This window comes from Lepus europaeus, chromosome X (genome assembly GCF_033115175.1).
Source record: "Lepus europaeus isolate LE1 chromosome X, mLepTim1.pri, whole genome shotgun sequence".
Classification (NCBI taxonomy): domain Eukaryota; kingdom Metazoa; phylum Chordata; class Mammalia; order Lagomorpha; family Leporidae; genus Lepus; species Lepus europaeus.
This window is the reverse complement of record NC_084850.1, coordinates 60,202,128-60,220,827: the sequence shown is the minus strand read 5'-3', so window position 1 is coordinate 60,220,827 and position 18,700 is coordinate 60,202,128. Positions and strand designations below refer to the sequence as shown.

The window sequence follows — 18,700 nt, the reverse complement described above, 5'->3', positions numbered from 1 at the left end:
GATCTTCAAAAAGTTCATGGAAAAGATGTATTATGAAAAAAAATATATGCATGAACCTGAAGTGCCCTCATCCTTTTATGGGATCTAACCAGTTTTGCTCTGCTACCCTGGGAGATGTGGAGCTTCTCTGCCAGCTAAGGACTCTCCTCCTTTCTATTGAGAGAGGTACTGAATATAGATAGGGGTTAATGGCATGGCCTCTGGAAGCAGGCCGCCAGGGTTGGAAGCTTGGATCTCCCCGATTGTGGGCAAGGATCTTGGCCTTCCTGTGCCTGAGCTTCCTCATATACAAAACGAGACTCATAACAGCACCAATGGGTTAGCTTGTTTGTAAATATTAAACGAAATAGTATAAATAAAGTACTTTGAGATCTGCGGGACACAGAGTAAGCCCTATAAAATGCTAGCTGTTGGTATTAAGAAATGCCACACTATGTACTATTGATCTGGACAGACTAAATCACACTGATAATCTAATCACTTTTATAAACACTCAGATGACCAGAGCTGCAGGAGCTCTCAGAACTTAATGAGTTCAATCACCTCATTTTGCACATGAGAAAACTCTGGCAGAATGAAGGGACCAATGGACTAGCCCAGAGTCTCACAGCTGCTAACGGTCAGCACTGGTAAGACTCAAGTCTCTTGACTAGAGATAGTTAATGTTTTTTTCCTCACCATACCTCAATGCAACTGTATTGATATTTCTAATGGGGAAATACAGTTCTGTATGCTAAGTAACCAGGCTACTAACAAACCACCGGGACAAAACTGATTAAGTTGGGATTTCCACTACTGTCTCGAAGGCCAGATGTTGTTTGAGGTTATGTGTAGGTAGGCATTTGTAGGAGGGAGGGTGCTGGAGTAGTACTGTGAAAATCAGGAGACAGATGAGATGGGTGACCTTAGATAAGTCCCTTCCCTTCCTCTGGAGTGAAATATCACCACACGATTATGGAAATCCGATGTTTTCAACTGCACTAGAGGTAATTTGGGGGTTAGGATTCTGCTGTACACTCTCTTAATATATAAATATTTTATTTAAGTTATACAAGTTTCATATATTTACTTTTTCCCGCTTTAGGAACATAGTGGCACTCCGTGCCCTACTCTACGGTACACTCTTAAAGGTCTATGTCAACTTTCAGAGCCTAGGTCAGTACCAGACAAGGCAGACACCTGAGCAATTTATCCACCGACAAACTTCAAGCCTCCTTCAGGTCTCTACTCAAAAAATGCTACTTTTTCCCGTGAGGTCTTCCCACCCCACCTTGACAAACTCCTTCCCTGGGAGCCGGGTGTCTGGCATAGCAGTTAAGATGCTGCTTGGAATGCCCACTTCGCCTGTCAGAGTTGCCTGGGTTTGAGTCCAATTCAGCTTCCTGCTAATGCAAACCCTAGGAAGCAGCGGGTCACAGCCCAAGTGCTTGGGAGATCTCTGCACCCCCCTTCAAATAAACAAATAAATGAATGTTTCAAATCCTTCCCTGCTTTGCTTTTTCTCCATAGTACTTAGCACCATCCTAACATATCATGTAGTTTATATCCCATTCCAGTCCCTCCCCATTAATATGCTTAGCTCCACAGGGCAGGGACTTGATCTGTTGTGTTCACTGCTACATTCTCAGCCCCTACGACACTGCCTGGCACAGAGCAGACTGCATAGATTTTGTTGGCTAAATTAACAGAGAGCACTAAAGTTTCCTAATCAACATTCCAACTTGGATTTTAAAACACAACACGCTGGCAAAAATGCAGCAAGCGAACTGTATCAATGGGATCATAAAACGTATACCAGTCAAAGCTACCGGTGTCCTGCAAAATGTCTAGAAGCTCATGTGTGCCAGGGGTTGTCCTCAATTTTCTACAGCAACTGTGCCGGGTTGAGGAAGTAAGCTGCTGCACAACACTTTCTGAACTAATTTTGCAACTTTTTCACAAATATGAAAATTATTCCAAATTACAAAGTTTGTTAACGGGGGAGGGAGGGAACAAAAAAAAAAGCATCTGTCCTGATGCTGCTCCGGGTTCCCCATGGGATTCCTTGGAGGCCACAGGAGGTTGTGACTCTCACATCCTTTTTCCACCGGGACTGATATCAGTCCCTTCCACTTCTACCCCCGGAGCTACTATTGGATAGCCAGGATCTGACAAGCAGTCCCGCCCCGCTCGGACTCGGGTCGCCGTCTCTGCCGACTTCTGGGTCCTCAGCCCCTCCTGGGCTCTCACAGGCGACCTTCTTGACGCTGACCCACGGCCCTCGGACGCGGCGGGCATGTTTCGGTCCTGCCCTCCTGCGCCAGCCTCGTCCACTCTTCCCGACGGCGCAACTTCAGTGTGACAGCAACCCGCCGTCCGCCTGCTCCGCTGCCGCGCCTGGTGTCCGGAAAACCCCGTCGCTCCCGGCTCACCCACCTCGATCCGAACGCGAGCGCCGGGCCCTGGAGCCCAGGCGCGGAAAACGGCGGTCGCTGAGGGACGGGCGTCTCGAAGGCAACCCCCAGAGCGCACCCGCGGCGCGGTCCTCGGCCCCGCAGAACCCTTGAGGGCCTCTTGGCCTAGACCCCCACCACCGCGGTCCCTCCAACCGCCGCCGCAGACCCGGGGGTCGCACTCACCTGTGGGCGCGGCGTCGCCGCCGCCGCCGGCGCAGAGCAACAGTGCCAACAGCCCGCAGAACCAAGCCGGCCGCTCCATGCAGCCCCTCGCCTCGGAGCCCGGCCGGGCTGGAACCTCGGCAGTCTCCGCCTCCTCCGCTCCCTCTCCCACTTCCCGGCTCAGCCTCCCTGGAGGCTGAGGGCCGGCGCAGACGGGAAGGCGGCCCCGCCCACCGGCCTCAGGTAACCGGAGACGGCGCGCGGGGGCGGAGAGGCGGGGCGCGGCGGCTCCTGCCGCGCCACACCTGACCTCGCTGCTGCGCCGCCGCCGCCGCCTGCCGCTCCTGAACCCAGTCCACGACCCGACCGAACTTCCTTGACCACGTTCCGGCCCAGTCCGGGCCCTCCGCTCCCTCTTCCTCACCTCTGCGTGCAGTCTTGTCAAGGCCTCAGAGGTACCAAGGGCTGGGTCATCTAGGGAAAGAACTTTGTCCTGGGAGTTTGGAAACCTGGCGTCTAGAGGCCCTTGGCCTCTGAGCCGCTGTTAACTAAACTCTGACTCCAGGATTAGTATTCCCAGTCCTACTTCACTAGGTGGACTTGGGAAGGCCAAGTAGGGAACTTGGTGCACGCCGTGCTTTGTGATAAGTACAAATGGCATTGCAGGCATGGCGTAGCAGGTTAAAGCCCAGCCTGCAAAGGCGGCATCCCGTCTGGGTGCAGGTCCGAGTCCCAGCTGCTCCACTTTTTTTTTTTTTTTTTTTTGACAGGCAGAGTTAGACAGTGAGAGAGAGAGACAGAGAAAGGTCTTCCTTCCGTTGGTTCACCCCCAAATAGCCGCTAAGGCCGGTGCGCTGCGCCTATCCGAAGCCAGGAGCCAGGTGCTTCCTCCTGGTCTCCCATGCGGGTGCAGGGCCCAAGCACTTGGGCCATCCTCCACTGCCTTCCCAGGCCACAGCAGAGAGCTGGACTGGAAGAGGAGCAACCAGGACAGAACCCTGCGTCCCGACCGGGACTAGAACCCTGGGGTGCCGGCGCCACAGGAGGATGATTAGCCTAGTGAGCCACAGCGCCGGCTGCTCCACTTTCAATCCAGTTCTTTGGGAATGCACCTTGGAAAGCAGCAGAAGATGGTCCAAATCCTTGGGCCCCTGCCACCCACGTTGGAGACCCAGATGAAGTTCCAGGCTGCTGGCTTTGGCCTGGCCCAACCCTGGCGCCCTGGTTGTTGTGGCCATTTGGGAAGTGAACCAGGGGATGGAAGACGCCTTTCAAATAAATACTTAAGTCTTTAAAAAAATGAAATAAAAAAAGAGCTCTCATCCCCTGGCTGACTCCCTACATGCTTGCAGTGGGGACACAGGCCACCTTTGCCTCCCAGGGTCCACTTAAGCAGAAAGCTGGAATCAAGAGCCTGAGCCCAGATTGAATCCAGGCTCATCAGTTTATGTAATGATATATTTATATGTTGACTCTGATTTTTTAAAAAATAACATCGAAAATACCATAAACTTGTATTTTTTTTTTTTTGACAGGCAGAGTAGACAGTGATAGAGAGAGAAAGGTCTTCTTTTTTCCATTGGTTCATCCCTCAATGGCTGTTGTGGCCGGCACACTGCGCTGATCTGAAGCCAGGAGCCAGGTGCTTATCCTGGTCTCCCATGGGGTGCAGGGCCCAAGCACTTGGGCCATCCTCCACTGCACTCCCGGGCCACAGCAGAGAGCCGGCCTGGAAGAGGGGCAACCGGGACAGAATCCGGTGCCCTGACCGGGACTAGAACCCGGTGTGATGGCGCCGCAAGGCGGAGGATTAGCCTAGTGAGCCGTGGCGCCGGCAAAACTTGTATTTTTAAAAGCATACAACCAACTTTATTTATTTATTTATGAAGATTTATTTATTTATTTGAAAGGCAGAGTTAGAGAGGCAGAGGCAGAGAGAGTGAGTCTTCCATTGCTTGTTCACTCCCCGGATGGCCACAACGGCTGGAGCTGTGCCGATCCAAAGCCAGGAGCTTCCTCCAGATTTCCCATGTGGGTGCTGGGGCTCAAGCACTTGGGCCATCTTCTACTGTTTCCCCAGGCCATAACAGAGAGCTGGATCGGAAGTAGAACAGCCGGGGATGTTGGCACTGCAAGCAGCAGCCCCTCCAACTTTCTATAGATTTGTTTTAAAGAGGATAGAAGGTGAGTTGAAAGGATACATGCTGAATACATGAAATTGGGTGCCTACACAGGTCAATGAGAATGGGGAGGAAAGAAAATGAGAACCATGATGAGTTCCCTACTGCTGCTGTAGCAAATTACCACAAATTTAGTGACTTATCATCATTTATGTATTACAGTTCTAGAGGACAGAAGTCTCACTGAGTTCAAGGTGTGGACAGAACTGCATTCCTTCTGGAGATTCTAGGGAGAATCTGGGTCCTTGACAGCTTCTAGAAACTGCCAGCATTTCTTGGCTTATTGCTACACCACTCAGATTTCTGCTTCCCTTGTCACATTTCTTTCTCTGACTCTGGCCTTCCACCTTCCCTCTTTTTCCTTGTGGGGTGGTGTTTGGCCTGGTAGTTTGCTGCTTGGGATGCCTGCATCCCATATCAGAGTCCCAACTCTGCTCCCAATTCTAGCTTCCTGCTAATGCACACCCTGGGAAGCAGCAGTTGATGGCTCAAGTACTTGAGTCCCTGCCACCCACATGGAAGACCTGAATGTAATTTCATGCTCCTGGCTGGTCTCAGCCATTTTGGGCATTTGGGGAATAAGCCAGTGGATGAAAGAACTCTGTCTCTCTCTTCCTCTCTCTGTCTCTGTGTCTCTGCCTTTCAAATACATAAATAATTTTATAAGACCCTTTTGATTAGACTGTGATTACCAGTAATCCACAATAATCTTCCTATCTCAAAATGCTTGGGCCGTTACCGTGGCTCACTAGGCTAATCCTCTGCCTGCGGCGCCGGTGCTCTGGGTTCTAGTCCCAGTTGGGGCGCCGGTTCTGTCCTGGTTGCTCCTCTTCCAGTTCAGCTCTCTGCTGTGGCCCGGGAAGGCAGTAGAAGATGGCCCAAGTGCTTGGGCCCTGCACCTGCATGGGAGACCAGGAGGGAAGCACCTGGCTCCTGGCTTCAGATCGGCGTGGCCGTAGCATAAATTTGGGGAGTGAACCAATGGAAGGAAGACCTTTCTCTCTTTCTCTCTCACTGTCTAACTCTGCCTGTCAAAAAAAAAATGCTTGAATCATTTCTGTAAAGTCTTTATGTGTGAAGACACATATTCACAACTGTTGGGGATTAAGGCATGACCATAGTGTGTGTGGGTTGGGGGGGGTAATTATTCTTCACTTACTGTACCTGCTATGTTCTGACAGTAAATGGTGTTAGGGGTAATTATTCTTATTTGACTGCCCTCTACACCTAAAAAAGAGGTGGATGTGTGTGATGGATGATGTAACTACTTTTTATTTTTATCTTATTTATTTATTTATTTTTTAACTTTTATTTAATGAATATGAATTTCCAAAGTACAGCTTATGGATTACAATGGCTTTTGCCCCCCACACACTTCCCTCCCACCCGTAACCCTCCCCTTTCCCGCTCCCTCTCCCCTTCCATTCACATCAAGATTCATTTTCAATTCTCTTTATATACAGAAGATCAGTTTAGTATATATTAAGTAAAGATTTCAACAGTTTGCACCCACATAGCAACACAAAGTGAAAAATACTGTTGGAGTACTAATTATAGCATTAAATCACAATGTACAGCACATTAAGGACAGAGATCCTACATGATATTTTTTAAAAATTGATTAATTTTCTATGCAATTTCCAATTTTTTTTCCTTGACAGGCAGAGTGGATAGTGAGAGAGAGAGAGGGGCAGAGAGAAAGGTCTTCCTTTTTGCCGTTGGTTCACCCTCCAATGGCCGGCGCGGCCGGCGCATCTCGCTGATCCGAAGCCAGGAGCCAGGTGCTTCTCCTGGTCTCCCATGTGGGTGCAGGGCCCAAGGACTTGGGCCATCCTCCACTGCCTTCCCGGGCCATAGCAGAGAGCTGGCCTGGAAGAGGGGCAACCCGGATAGAATCCAGCGCCCCAACCGGGACTGGAACCCGGTGTGCCGGCGCCGCAAGGCGGAGGATTAGCCTGTTAAGCCACGGCGCCGGCCACAATTTCCAATTTAAAACCAAGGTTTTTTTTTTTTTTCATTTTCAATTATCTTTATATACAGAAGATTGATTCAGTATATACTAAGTAAGGATTTCATCAGTTTGCACCCACACAGAAACACAAAGTGTAAAATACTGTTTCAGTACTAGTTATAGCATTACTTCACATTGGACAACACATTAAGGACAGATCCCACATGAGACGAAAGTACACAGTGACTCCTGTTGTTTATTTAACAATTTGACACTCTTGTTTATGGCATCAGTAATCTCCCTAGGCTCTAGTCATGAGATGCCAAGGCTATGGAAGCCTTTAGGGTTTGCCGACTTTGATCTTATTCCAATAGGGTCATAGTCAAAGTGGAAGTTCTCTCCTCCCTTCAGAGAAAGGTACCTCCTTCTTTGATGGCCCCATTCTTTCCACTGGGATCTCACTTGCAGAGATCTTTCATTCAGGTCTTCTTCTTTTTTTTTTTTTCCAGAGTGTCTTGGCTTTCCATGCCTAAAATACTCTCATGGGCTCTTGAGCCAGATCCGAATGCCTTTAAGGGCTGATTCTGAGGCCAGAGTGCTATTTAGGACAGGATGATATAACTACTAACTGCAGTGTATTTTGGTCTGATTAAGCCAGTGTGCAGTATACAACTGAAAGCAATTACAAAAATTATGGCAATCAAAATGCTGGACCCTATGCAAAGGGCAAGGGAGTATTTAATGTATCCAAAATAAAGGCTCCATTCTTGGAAGTAATGTACTGAAGTTCAATAAATATTTATGAAGTCCTCATAGCAGACCTGGGAGGTGGGCTTTTCATAAAGCTGTGTGGATGCCTGCTTCTCACATTGGAGTGCCTGGGTTTAAGTCCCGCCTGCACTCCCACTCCAGACTCCAGCTTCCTGCTGATGCAGACCCAGAGTGGCAGCAGGTGATGGCTCAAATGGTTGGTTCTCTGCAACCTACATGGGAGACCTGAATTGAGTTCCTGGGTCCTGGCTACTGCTTGCCAACCCCGTATGTTGCAGGCATTTCAGGAGTAAACCAGTAGATAGGTGATTTCTCTTGTCTCTCTGTCTCTGAAATAAATAACCACATTTTGTAAAAGCAGACTTGCCAACAAAGAGCTGCAGCTGGTTTGGGAGGCTATCATAGAACAAGGACAAGGAATTTTGAGATACAAACAAGGACTGTTCAAGGGAGGGAGAAAGCAAGGAAAGCTTCCAGGAAAAAGACCTGTCCGTGTTGAATCCTGGGATACTGGTTCGTGAAGTTTAAGGGTTCAGAATAAATCCTTGCCTGTGTGTAACATGAACAAAATAATGTTTATGAAAATAGTTTGTAAGTCATCAAGTCTGAAGAACTGAGAATTATTACTATTATTTATAAATACCCCCAAAATAAGTGGACCACTCTCAACCCAAGGCTTCCTTCCCTCCTCCCTACAGACATATACACTTGTTGACATTTACTATAAACATCATGTAATACGTTTATAATATTTCCAAAATGATTATGTCATCTGCCTTTTAAGGAGTCTAATTAGAATGGCAGCCTCTGGGGACTGGCTGAGTGCCATTATGGGCACTGCTTGGCATAAATTGAGCACATAATGAAATGAACGCTAATGGTAGCAAATGATTAGACAAATAAGAGTCACAACTTGTCGTGAGACTCCAGAAAAGGTCCTGAGCCTTGAGCATTGTCAGAAAAAAGGCAGAGAGCGATGTAGTAAGGGGAGGAACCTGGTTTCCCTTCCCAAACCCACCTCTGGCTGGCTGTTCATGAGTACGGCTATATAGTCACTGCTGTTTCTTCCCAACTCTAAATATCAAGCCACATTGAAAAAGCGTTTTTTGAAGGCGATGGAGAGGGTTAGGAATGCTGTTTGTTCCACAACTAAATCTTTTATTTGTAATCACTCTGTACTTTTATTTAAAGAACATCTTGGATTGAATTAGGCCATGTCCGGGTCTGCAGTAAGAATGAAGACAAATGGAAGGCTGTCCAGGAACTGCAGTAAACAAAAAATTCCCAATTTGGCTTTGCATAATCAAAATGATGAGGCAACATCAAGTTTAGCTTTAACCCTTAGAGCCCTGACTTGGGTATGAGACTACCAGTCGCCTTTGTTTCTTTCTGGCATAGGGCGGCTAAAGTTCTGGACTGACCTGTGTACTTCAGCTGCTATAGTTAACTGTCCTGATATTTTTGAAAAAATATTTATTGATTGATTTGAAAGGCAGAGAAAGAGACGGAGGGTGAGATCTCCCATCTGTTGGTTCACTCTCAAATGGCTGTAAGGGCTGGGTTCTGAGCCATGCTGTAATCAGGAGCCTGAGACTCCATACAGGACTCCCACATGGATGGCAGGAGCCACCTCCATCACCCACGCAGGCCCACTAACAGTGAACTGGATCAGAAGCATAGCAGCCAAGACTTAAACTGGCATTCTGGCATAGGATGCTAGCATTGCAAGCCGTGTCTTAACCCACAGTGGCTTAACCTGCTGTGCCACAATACTGGCCCACAACTGTTTTGATCTTTATGCTTCTCACTAAGGTTTTCTCCTTTTCTGTAAGTGAATGTACAAAAGGTCATAGAACAGAAAATATCAAGGGACAGGCATTTGGTGCAGCGGTTAAGATGCCACTTGGGATCTTTGCATTTCATATCAGAGGTCCTGAATTTGAATCCTGTCTCTGCTTCTAGTTTCAACTTTCTGCTAATGTGCCTGAGAGGCAATGGATGATGGCCCAAGTACTTGGGTTCCTGTCCCTCACTTGAAACACCAGGATTGAGTTCCTGGCTCCCAGCTTAAGCCTGGACTTGTCCTGGTTGTTGGAGGCATTTGGGGAGTGAACCAGAGGATGAAAATGTATCTCCCTATCTCTCTGTTTTCTCTCCTCTCTCCCCCTTTCTGTCTGTCATATTGCCTTTCAATTAAATAAAAATTTTTAAAAATTCATGGAAAATGGAATTAAAAATGTTTATTTAGTTCAAAAAATTTGAAACCCATGTATGGTTTTTTCATAATTCACATTTTCCATGAATTTTTTTAATACCCCTCATATACTGTGGACTTAGCTAAAAATGCTGGTGCCTTAGGCAAAACATCTAACATAAGAGCCTCTATCTAAAAGATCATAAAATTAAACAAAAAGCAAACAGATCCTCAGATCAGTGCAATACAAAGAGAAAAAGAAAGGCATAAACGGGAAATTTCCCTCCTTCTGACTCCCGAATGATGGTTCCCAACCAGGGGTAATTTTGCCTTCTAGAGGACATTTAGTAATGTCTGGAGGTAGTAAAAAATTTTTTTAAAGATCTGTTTATTTATTTGACAGGTAGAGTGACAGAGAGACATATCTTTGATCTGCTGACTCACTCCTCAAATGACTGCAAAGGCTTGGCATATTTTTGATTGTCTTGACTTGGAGGTGGGAAAGACAAGCTCCTGGCATCTGATGAGTAGAGGTCATTGATGTTGCTAAATGTAATACATGGGACAGCCCCCCACAACAAAGATTTATCCTGTGCCAGATGACGATAACACTAAAGTTGAGAAAACCCTTTGTTATCCTTTGTACTTGGCCCCCAGCCTCTGTGCAGAATTAGTGAAAAATCAATGCTAAGAGTACTCACTCTTGACACCTCCCTTTCCTGTATGTAGCACCTCCAGTTCCTCTCTAACCATGCAGTGGCTTACTAAGCTATTAACATCTATTCTTCCCCTCTCTACCTCCACGGTCCTCTTTCAAATCCTTATTACTTTTCCCTTAGACTATAGCAATGGTTTTCAAACTGGCCCTGAAGATCTTTTCTCCACGAGACAGAGCATCCCAATGTGCAAATCCAATCATTTCACTCCCCAGCTTCAGCTTTTTTAGTGTCACCCCTCCCCTTTAGCGCTACAGAGGATAGCTTCCTCATGTTGTTCCCAGTTTTATCTCCAGCCAGACTACCAGGTCACTTGGAGCTCCAGCACCACTAGTTGGCTGACCATCTTCGGGCTGACTGTCCCTTGAGGGCAATTTTGTTTACTCCACATCATATAATAAACACATCATATAATAAGTGTTTATGTTCATTTGCATAAAAGAAAATTGTAACACCACAAGCAAATAATGTCTGTGTAAATGCACTAAAGATGACAAAGCAGAGTATATACTTAAACATATTTATTACTATGAAAATCTATAAAAGAAAACAAATAAAATCAGTTATATCTTGAAAAAAGATAATGTACACACCTTAATGAAAAAAATGTATTGCTAAAAAGTGCTAACAATCATCTGAGCTGATAGATTTATTTGATGCAGTGTTGCCGCAAACCTTCAATTTGTAAAAAAGAAGGCAAAGTACAACATTACAAAATGAATAAATAAATAAATAAATTTGGATCTAGAAGGCCCTAGATGTCCAGTCCAGCTTCTATAAAGAATAAGAAGTTCTGGTAATGTTGCACCTGCATCCCAGTGTCCCAACTGTCAGCAGATGCCACCTAGTCAACAGGGCAAGGCCCCATGGTTCCCTGTTGCTTCTTGGCCTAGCCAGCTCCCCTTACTTACTGCTTGCATGACTCCTGTTTGGCATCTCTGATCTTCTCATACTACAAACGTCTTCTCTTCACCCAGAACATTTTTCCATTTCTCAAGTCACATTTTTTGTAGCTTCTATAACCTTCTAATACAAAACTCTTTGCTTCTTCCTACATGTATGGCTCATAGCCCTTCATAAGTTCCTCTATCACAGAGGTCTGTGTGTGTGTATCAATTTCTGTCACTGGACTCAAGCTCCTAGAGACAAGAGACTCTGGCCTGGGTGACTCCAGGATTTCTAATGAAGCAGAGTGTAGAGGCGACACGCCAATCCAAAGGGACGAGCTACGTGTGCACAGCAAGCATCCTGCTCTTACTGCTTGCTCTTACTTCGTCTCAGTTTAGGTGCGGTGGCTTGGGGGAATAATAATCCTCTGACACCACAGAGAATACAAAGGTCAATGCAACATGGTTACTGGCACATACTATTACAGGAAACCTGGTGAGATGAGTTCAAGTTTGTGTCCTGGTGTCGATGAAGATTTACAAGACAGGATACAATGGAGAGAGTAGAAGAACTGAAGTTTTACTTCAGAGAGGCTGGTGGATAGGGAGAGACCAAGCCTCTGATGTCTTGCATTCTAGGGCTATTTATATGTCTTTAGTGTGTTATCTCAAAGAGCAAATGCAGTGGTTATACATTAGCTACTATGAAGACAGGGGCAGTCTTAATGGAGCCTTTTCTAACTTGTTTCTGCTGAACCTAAGTCCTGTTATCTGTTGGCAAATATTTGTTAAGATGGGCTTCCATCCCATTTTATTTAGTGTGTACATGCTGGGAAGGAGGTGCAGTGTACATGCTGGGAAGGGGCTGCAAGATGGCATCAGTCTGGCCTGCTTCTAGTCTCGGGCTCTCATTACCATGCCCTCAGTGAATCAAGGGTCCTTGCTCTTCAGTGAGTGGTTTTCCTTTCCTTGTGCCTGTTTCTCAGCATTTATTCCAGAGAGTGCTGTTTGCACCAAAAGCCCTTGTGTTTAGCCTGAGGCAGAGTAGGCCTGCTGCTAAGGGCGACTTGCCGGACTCTACCCTTTACAGAGGTTGTTGAATCAAGTCTTTAATTCAACCTGGCACATCTTTGTTTCACAGCCTCCAATGCCAAAGTCCTCACAAAATGCCCTACCCTTTCTGATCCCTTAACTCTCTAATTCCCTCTACTGTTCTCCCCAGCTTCCACCCCCACCCCTCCACTCTTCTTCTAGCCACAGTGCCTTCCTGGCTGCCCCTCACACCGGCCTCAGGGCCTTTCGTTGATCTATTTCCTCTGCCATTTGCTCCCTCTGCCACAAGATTCCCACATGTCTCCTTCCCTTGCCTCATTCAGATCCCCCCCTTTTGTTTAAAAGATTTTATTTATTTTATTTGAAAGTCAGAAATAGAAGGAGAGAGAGAGAGCGAGCGAGCAAGTGAGCGAGCTTCCATGTTCTGGTTCACTCCCCTAATGGCCAGGGCTGGTCCAGGCCAAAACCAGGAACCAGGAGCTTTTTCTGGGTCTCCCACATGGGTGCAAGGGCCCAAGCACTTGGGCCATCTTCTGCTTTTGCAGGTACATTAGCGGGAGCTGGATTGGAAGTTGAACAGCTAGGACTCGAACTGGTGCCCATATGGGATGCTGGCACTGCAGGCCGAGGCTTAACTTTCTACATCACAGCACCAGCCCTTCAGATCTATTGAGGCCTGCCCTGGCCACCCCATAGAAAATTGCAACCCCTAAGACACTTCCTTTCTCTCTCCCTTGGTCATTGTCACTCTACACCAGAATATAAGCTGTGTCCCCAGCACTCAGAACTGTACATGGCATATAGTACATGTTCAATAAATATATTTTAATGAATAAATAAATTATACTTTGCTAGGTGCTGGGAGGGATACCAGCTGAAACAAAAGGCAAAAGTTCTTGCTCTTGGGAACCTCCTAGTCTAAGTTGTGGATGGAAAAGTACATAAAACAATTAAAGATGCAAAAATCAAAGGAATTTGATTTGATCTGGCTGCTCAAAAAATGCTTATCTGTGGTAGAGGCTGAGAGGAAAGCAAGACAGCCTGATGTGGTTGGAATTGCTTCCGAAGGCTTCTTAGAGTTGACAGCAGTTGCACTAGACCTTAGAGGATGAGAACAAGAGATGAGAGAGAAGGGCAGTAGTTTATGTAGAATCTCACAAGCAGCAAGGAGCCTCAGAATGTTATATATTAATGTTAGCCGTCACAAAACACACCAAACGCCGGAATAAAGGAAACAGTTTATTGGGGAACACCCAACAGACCTGAGTGAAGGGGCGGCAAAGGGAAAAGAGGGAAAAAGAGAGAAGGAGACTGCAAGAGAGAGAGACAGAAAGGAGAAAGACGAGAGGAGGAGAGGAGCCAAGAGAGAAGAACCAAGAGAGCAGAGACCAGAGGAGGAGGCTAGAGAGAGAGCAGGACAGGCCCTTTTAAAACTTTGCCCAAGGGCAGGCAGGGAAGTAGGAGCAGCGAATCCCATTAGGACGGGGGGTGGAGCTTGACCACAGAGGTTGGGCCATATGGCCACCTGGCTAAAACTGCACCAGTTTCCTAACACGGAAGACTTATACAACGTGGTGCCATGACCACAGTGGGGTTTGGGAGAACTGGCAATAAGGCTGTAGGAAAGACTGTTTGAGATGTTATCAGCCAGAGAGAGGGCCAGCCACCAGGCAAATTGCAGGCTTCCCCAGTAAGAGTCCAGGGGTTGTGAGACTGATTCTTTCCTGGTCCAAATTACTTGGGGTGTTACTCTATGCAAGAGCATACCCGTGAGACCTCTATTTCTCTTACTTACTCCCCTTAAAAGCATTCAGTATTCCCTCTGCATGTTCCCTGGCCTAGAAAGCCTTCCTGTCTGGAACTGACCATCCTCTACTTCCAGTGTGGGAAAAAGGAGGGAGCTCTGTTAGCATCTAGGGCTCTTCTTTCAGCTTCTAACTGGGGAGCTGTTATCACCGCCACTGCCCCAGCATTTCAGCCAGGATGCCCTGCAACCTTTTCCCTGCATCCTTTCCACCCTGGATCCAAACCCCTCTATAGGCCCTGTCCTCTGTTCCCTGACCTAGGCTAGACCAGCACAAACCTTGTGCACCATAAAGACCACTTTTAACAGGCTAAACCTCTCAGCTCCCCTCAGCCTCAGGCTTCCTCAGTTTAACATTCCAGTCACCCCCAACTTTATGCCTAAAAGGGCCTCCATTGTTTGCTTTGAAAATGTAGGGTAGTTGATATTTACATTTAAAGAGTCCTCTGTTTACTCTTGCCTCAATATGCACAGTACCTCTCAGAGAGGGGGTCTCTTTGCATATCTACTACTCTGCCCCAAGAATCAATGTTGGGATTTGCATATCCCAGTTGGCACCCCTGGGGTCTCTTTGCATATCTGGCTTTCCCCTTTGCAGGCTGGGGGAAATTATGGCCTCCTTTTTGCCTTGGAAAACATCAGGCTTCACTGAGGAACAGCAAAATTGATCCCCACGTAATCCCCGCATTACAGAGTAAGTTGTCTGAATAGTATGAGGAGTCAGATGGGTTAATGGGCAATCAGGGTGGTTCCAGTGGAAATTAAGGGTACAAAATGCTTGCTTCCCCCAAAAGTTATCTTTAGCAGGATCAAAAGTGCCTGCCCCATTTCTTAGGAATTTCCACTTTTACCATGAGAGTAGCAAGGGAGTGGCAATTCCAGCCTCAGGCTCCCAGTTTACTGTAAAACAAACTAGGTATCCCACTCTTCTGATGGCTCTCTTGTTTTATCATGAGCAAGCCAGACAGGGTAAAAAGATTAATATAAATCACGTCTTTTGGTGGGTTTGTGTCCCCACCTTGTACTGATTGATAGTTTCTCTCCCCAAGTTGTGCTTAAACATCACACCAGCACCAGCCCTTCCGGTTTTTCCTCTCTTGGAGCCCCCCTCCAGGCCACTCTTGCTGGAGGTCTCTGACTTAAATAAACCTTGCTTTTAAATATATCTGGCTTTTCTCTTTGCCTTGTCTGCTTGGAAATTCTTCCTCCCTGTGAAACAAAGAACTGAAGTAATAATCTTTTCTCCATTGTTTCACGCACCCATAACAATAAGAGCTTGTGGGTAGGTGTCCTTGGTGCCTTGTTGTGGCTTCCTGGGCTAAGACACAGAGGCCAACATGGCTTCTGAGCCACAGAAGCCAAGGCCACCCATTTTCCTGCACTGCATCCCCAGTTTTCAGGGTGGTAGTTGAATGTTCAATGAGTGTTTGAGGAACATGTATATTTTGTCATTGGGTTCAGTGTGTGAATTGTGTTAGCCAAATCAAATACCTGAGATTTTTTTCCTCTCAGACCACTTGCAGTACTGATAAAGGTTAAAATCTCTTGGTATGATATTACAGTGGTAAATTTGTCAAGTTGTCCTTATAAATTTATTAATTTTTACTTTATATGTGTATTTTCAAGACTATTTCATCAGCTACATGCAAATCTAAAATAGTTACTATTGTCTAGTGATTCCAATCCTTTACCACTATGAAGTAAATGCTACTTATCTAGTATAGCACTGCTTTTTACCTTAAAGTCTATTTTGGCCTAGCAGTTAAGATGCTGAGTTGGGATAACAGTGTCCCATATCAGAATGCCTCGGTTTGAGTCCTGCTGTTAACAGAAACCTGGAGTGGGAAAACTCCCTTCCTTCAACTAGGCTCCAGAGACAGTGGAGGTTCAAAAGCAGTCTATTAATGCCAGCGGGTTCAGTGGGAATCATTTCCTGAGACTGAGTAGCAAACCCGTTTCTTACAATATTTATAGGTTCATCAGCATCATACCTAAACCGTTACAGCACTTGTTGGTTTAAATTGCAGCCACTTACGGGGAACTGGTCTATGTGACTTCAGACCATACTTCCAGTGGTCAGTGGGTCTGGTATGTTTATAAAAGAGATACCTGGGGCAGATTAATTAGGAAAGATTTATGACTAGAGTTACAGAAAGCAGAGTTTAGGACATTTTCCCTCCCTGGACAGGATAACCTTGGGCAGCTGCTTCACCAGATAATTGTGGGAGCCCACTTTCCTTCCTTTGTCTCTGGTTGTGGCCTTATTTTCTCTACACTGGTTTCATTCCTGGCTCCAGCCAGCTTCCTGCTAATGCACACACCAGAGCTGGGAGGCAGCAGGTGATGGCTGCAGTATTGGGTCCTTAGCACCCATGTGGCAGATGTAGATTGGGTTCCTGCAGGCTCCAGGCTCTAGCCACTAGCATTTGAGCATGAACCAGTGCTCTGTTTCTGCCTCTCTGCCTCTCTAAATAAATAAATAAATACATGAATAAATAAATAAAATTTAAAACGTACTTTGGGAGTGATCATTGTGGTACAGTGGGTTAAGCCATGGTTTGGGATACCTGCATCCCATATTGAGTGCCAGTTTGAGTACTGCCTCCACTGCTTCTGATTCAGCTTCTTGCTAGTGTACCTAGGAGGCAGTGCGTGATGACCCAATTACTTGGGTCCCTGCCATCCATGTGGGAGCCATGGTGGAGTTCCTGGCTCCTGGCTTCAGCCTGGCCTAGCCCTGGCTATTGTGGGCATTTGGGGAGTGCACCAACATTTGGAAAATTTCTTTCTCCCCCCCCCCTTACTTCTTCCCTCTCCCTCTTCCCTTACCCCATCATTCTTTCAAATAAATAAATCTTTAAAAAATATATTTGGATTAATCTTCTAATAATTTCATAAACTATCTTTGGTTAGTATGTACCTGGTGCATTTTCCTATATCCTTACTTTCCATTTTGTACCACTATGTTTTAGGTCTCCCCTTGGAAACAGTGTAAAATGAAAATTTGTTTCTTCTATCCAGTAGACCATTCTTGTTTTTTAACTGTAGAATTTAGTTCATTTACTTCTAATATTTTTTCCTACCACCTGAATTTTTTTTGGAAAATGAATTTTTAAAAAATATTTATTTAAATGGAAGGAGAGATCATCCATCCATTAGTTAATTCCTCAAATGCCTGCAGTGGCCGGGACAGGGCCAGGCTGAAGCCAGGAGCCAGGAACTCCATGCAGGTCTCCTACATGGATGGCAGGTGCCCAAGTACTTGGGCCATCTTCCACTGCTCTCCTAGGTGCATTAGCAGGGAGCTAGATTGGAAGCAGAGCAACCAGCACTCAAACTGGTGCTCATGTATGGGATGCTGGCACTGCAAGTGACAGCTTAATCCACTGTACCACAATGCTGACCCCAACAAATTAATTTTAATATACAAAACAGCAAATACATACCACCTGATTTTGTGCTTTTTACTTGTCTCATTTTCCTGTTTCTTTTTATCATCTGCTCTATTGATTTCTTTTAAAAGCTGTGAGGTTTGTTTTTACTTTTTTAAAAAAAATTATAACAGCATCTTTTACCTTTTGTAAAATAGGCATAATAATAGTGCCTACCACAGGGCTTACTTAAGGATCAAATGAGATGAAAAAAAAAAAAAACCTGACATTTTATGTTTTCCCCATGCCTAACACATGGTAGGCACTAAGAAATGGGAACTATTGTTAGAATTTCTAGTATTCTTTCATCGTTATGGTTCCTTTGTCTCTTGTGGTTCTGCTTCTGTTGTTCTCTTTTCTGCTGGCACTGTCCTATCTGTTCTCAATCCTTTTTCTTTCATTTCTCCTTATTGCTCCTCAGTTTCCTGTTTCTTCTTGATGTTTCACCCCCTAGGCCAGCTATGTCCAGAAGCTGCAGTGATAAAACCCATTGGGCAAGAAGAGTCCATTTGGGAGTGGGGAAGGGGGCTTGGTGGCACAGCAGTGGCAAGAATAGAGACTGCAGCATCTTGTCTACTGAGTCCCTTTCAATAAATGTACTACTGCCCAGCACACAGCTGACTGGGTGCCACTGTGGACTGACCATAGTGGAGTCCCATCAGCTGGGATCCTCAGTTTCTGGGAATGGACATAAAAGCCAGCAAGGATACAGTTTAATTGCTTGGTGCTTTCCCCTGGGGAGCACAGCAGGATCCGTACTGTGCACTCTCTAGGAGTCCTAGTGTGAGAGAGTGGGTGTAACTTCACTGGGGATTTGTATATGTATAAGCAAGAGCCAGGAAAGAGGAACCATTTGTGCTCAAAAAGATTGTGGTCAGAGAAACATTTTGTCATCATTGTTGTAACAGAGTTGCAACTAAATTTAGTAAACTGTTCTCTTTTTTCATGATGTTTGGAGAAAGCAACACATTTCATTTCCCAATAAGTGAAAAGTTACCAAACTAATACACACACACACACACATATATAAATTGCTGGAATGATTCCTTACTCTAGTGTTTTTTCTTTGGCCTTTATAGCATTCTTTCGAGATATATTGTGTCAAGGAAGGAGCAC

The 18,700-nt window shown here is 45.8% G+C and overlaps 1 protein-coding gene across 1 annotated transcript in view; it reads right to left on the bottom strand.

Annotated features, from left to right (window-relative positions):
- Positions 1-2,792, bottom strand: part of IL13RA1 (interleukin 13 receptor subunit alpha 1) — a 75,943-nt gene extending 73,151 nt beyond the window's left edge. Inside the window, exon 1 of the mRNA XM_062183525.1 lies at positions 2,619-2,792. Coding sequence (XP_062039509.1) covers positions 2,619-2,697 — 79 coding nt within the window. The 5' untranslated portion in view covers positions 2,698-2,792. The remainder of the gene's footprint in view (positions 1-2,618) is intronic.
- Between the last annotated feature and the right edge of the window lie 15,908 nt (positions 2,793-18,700).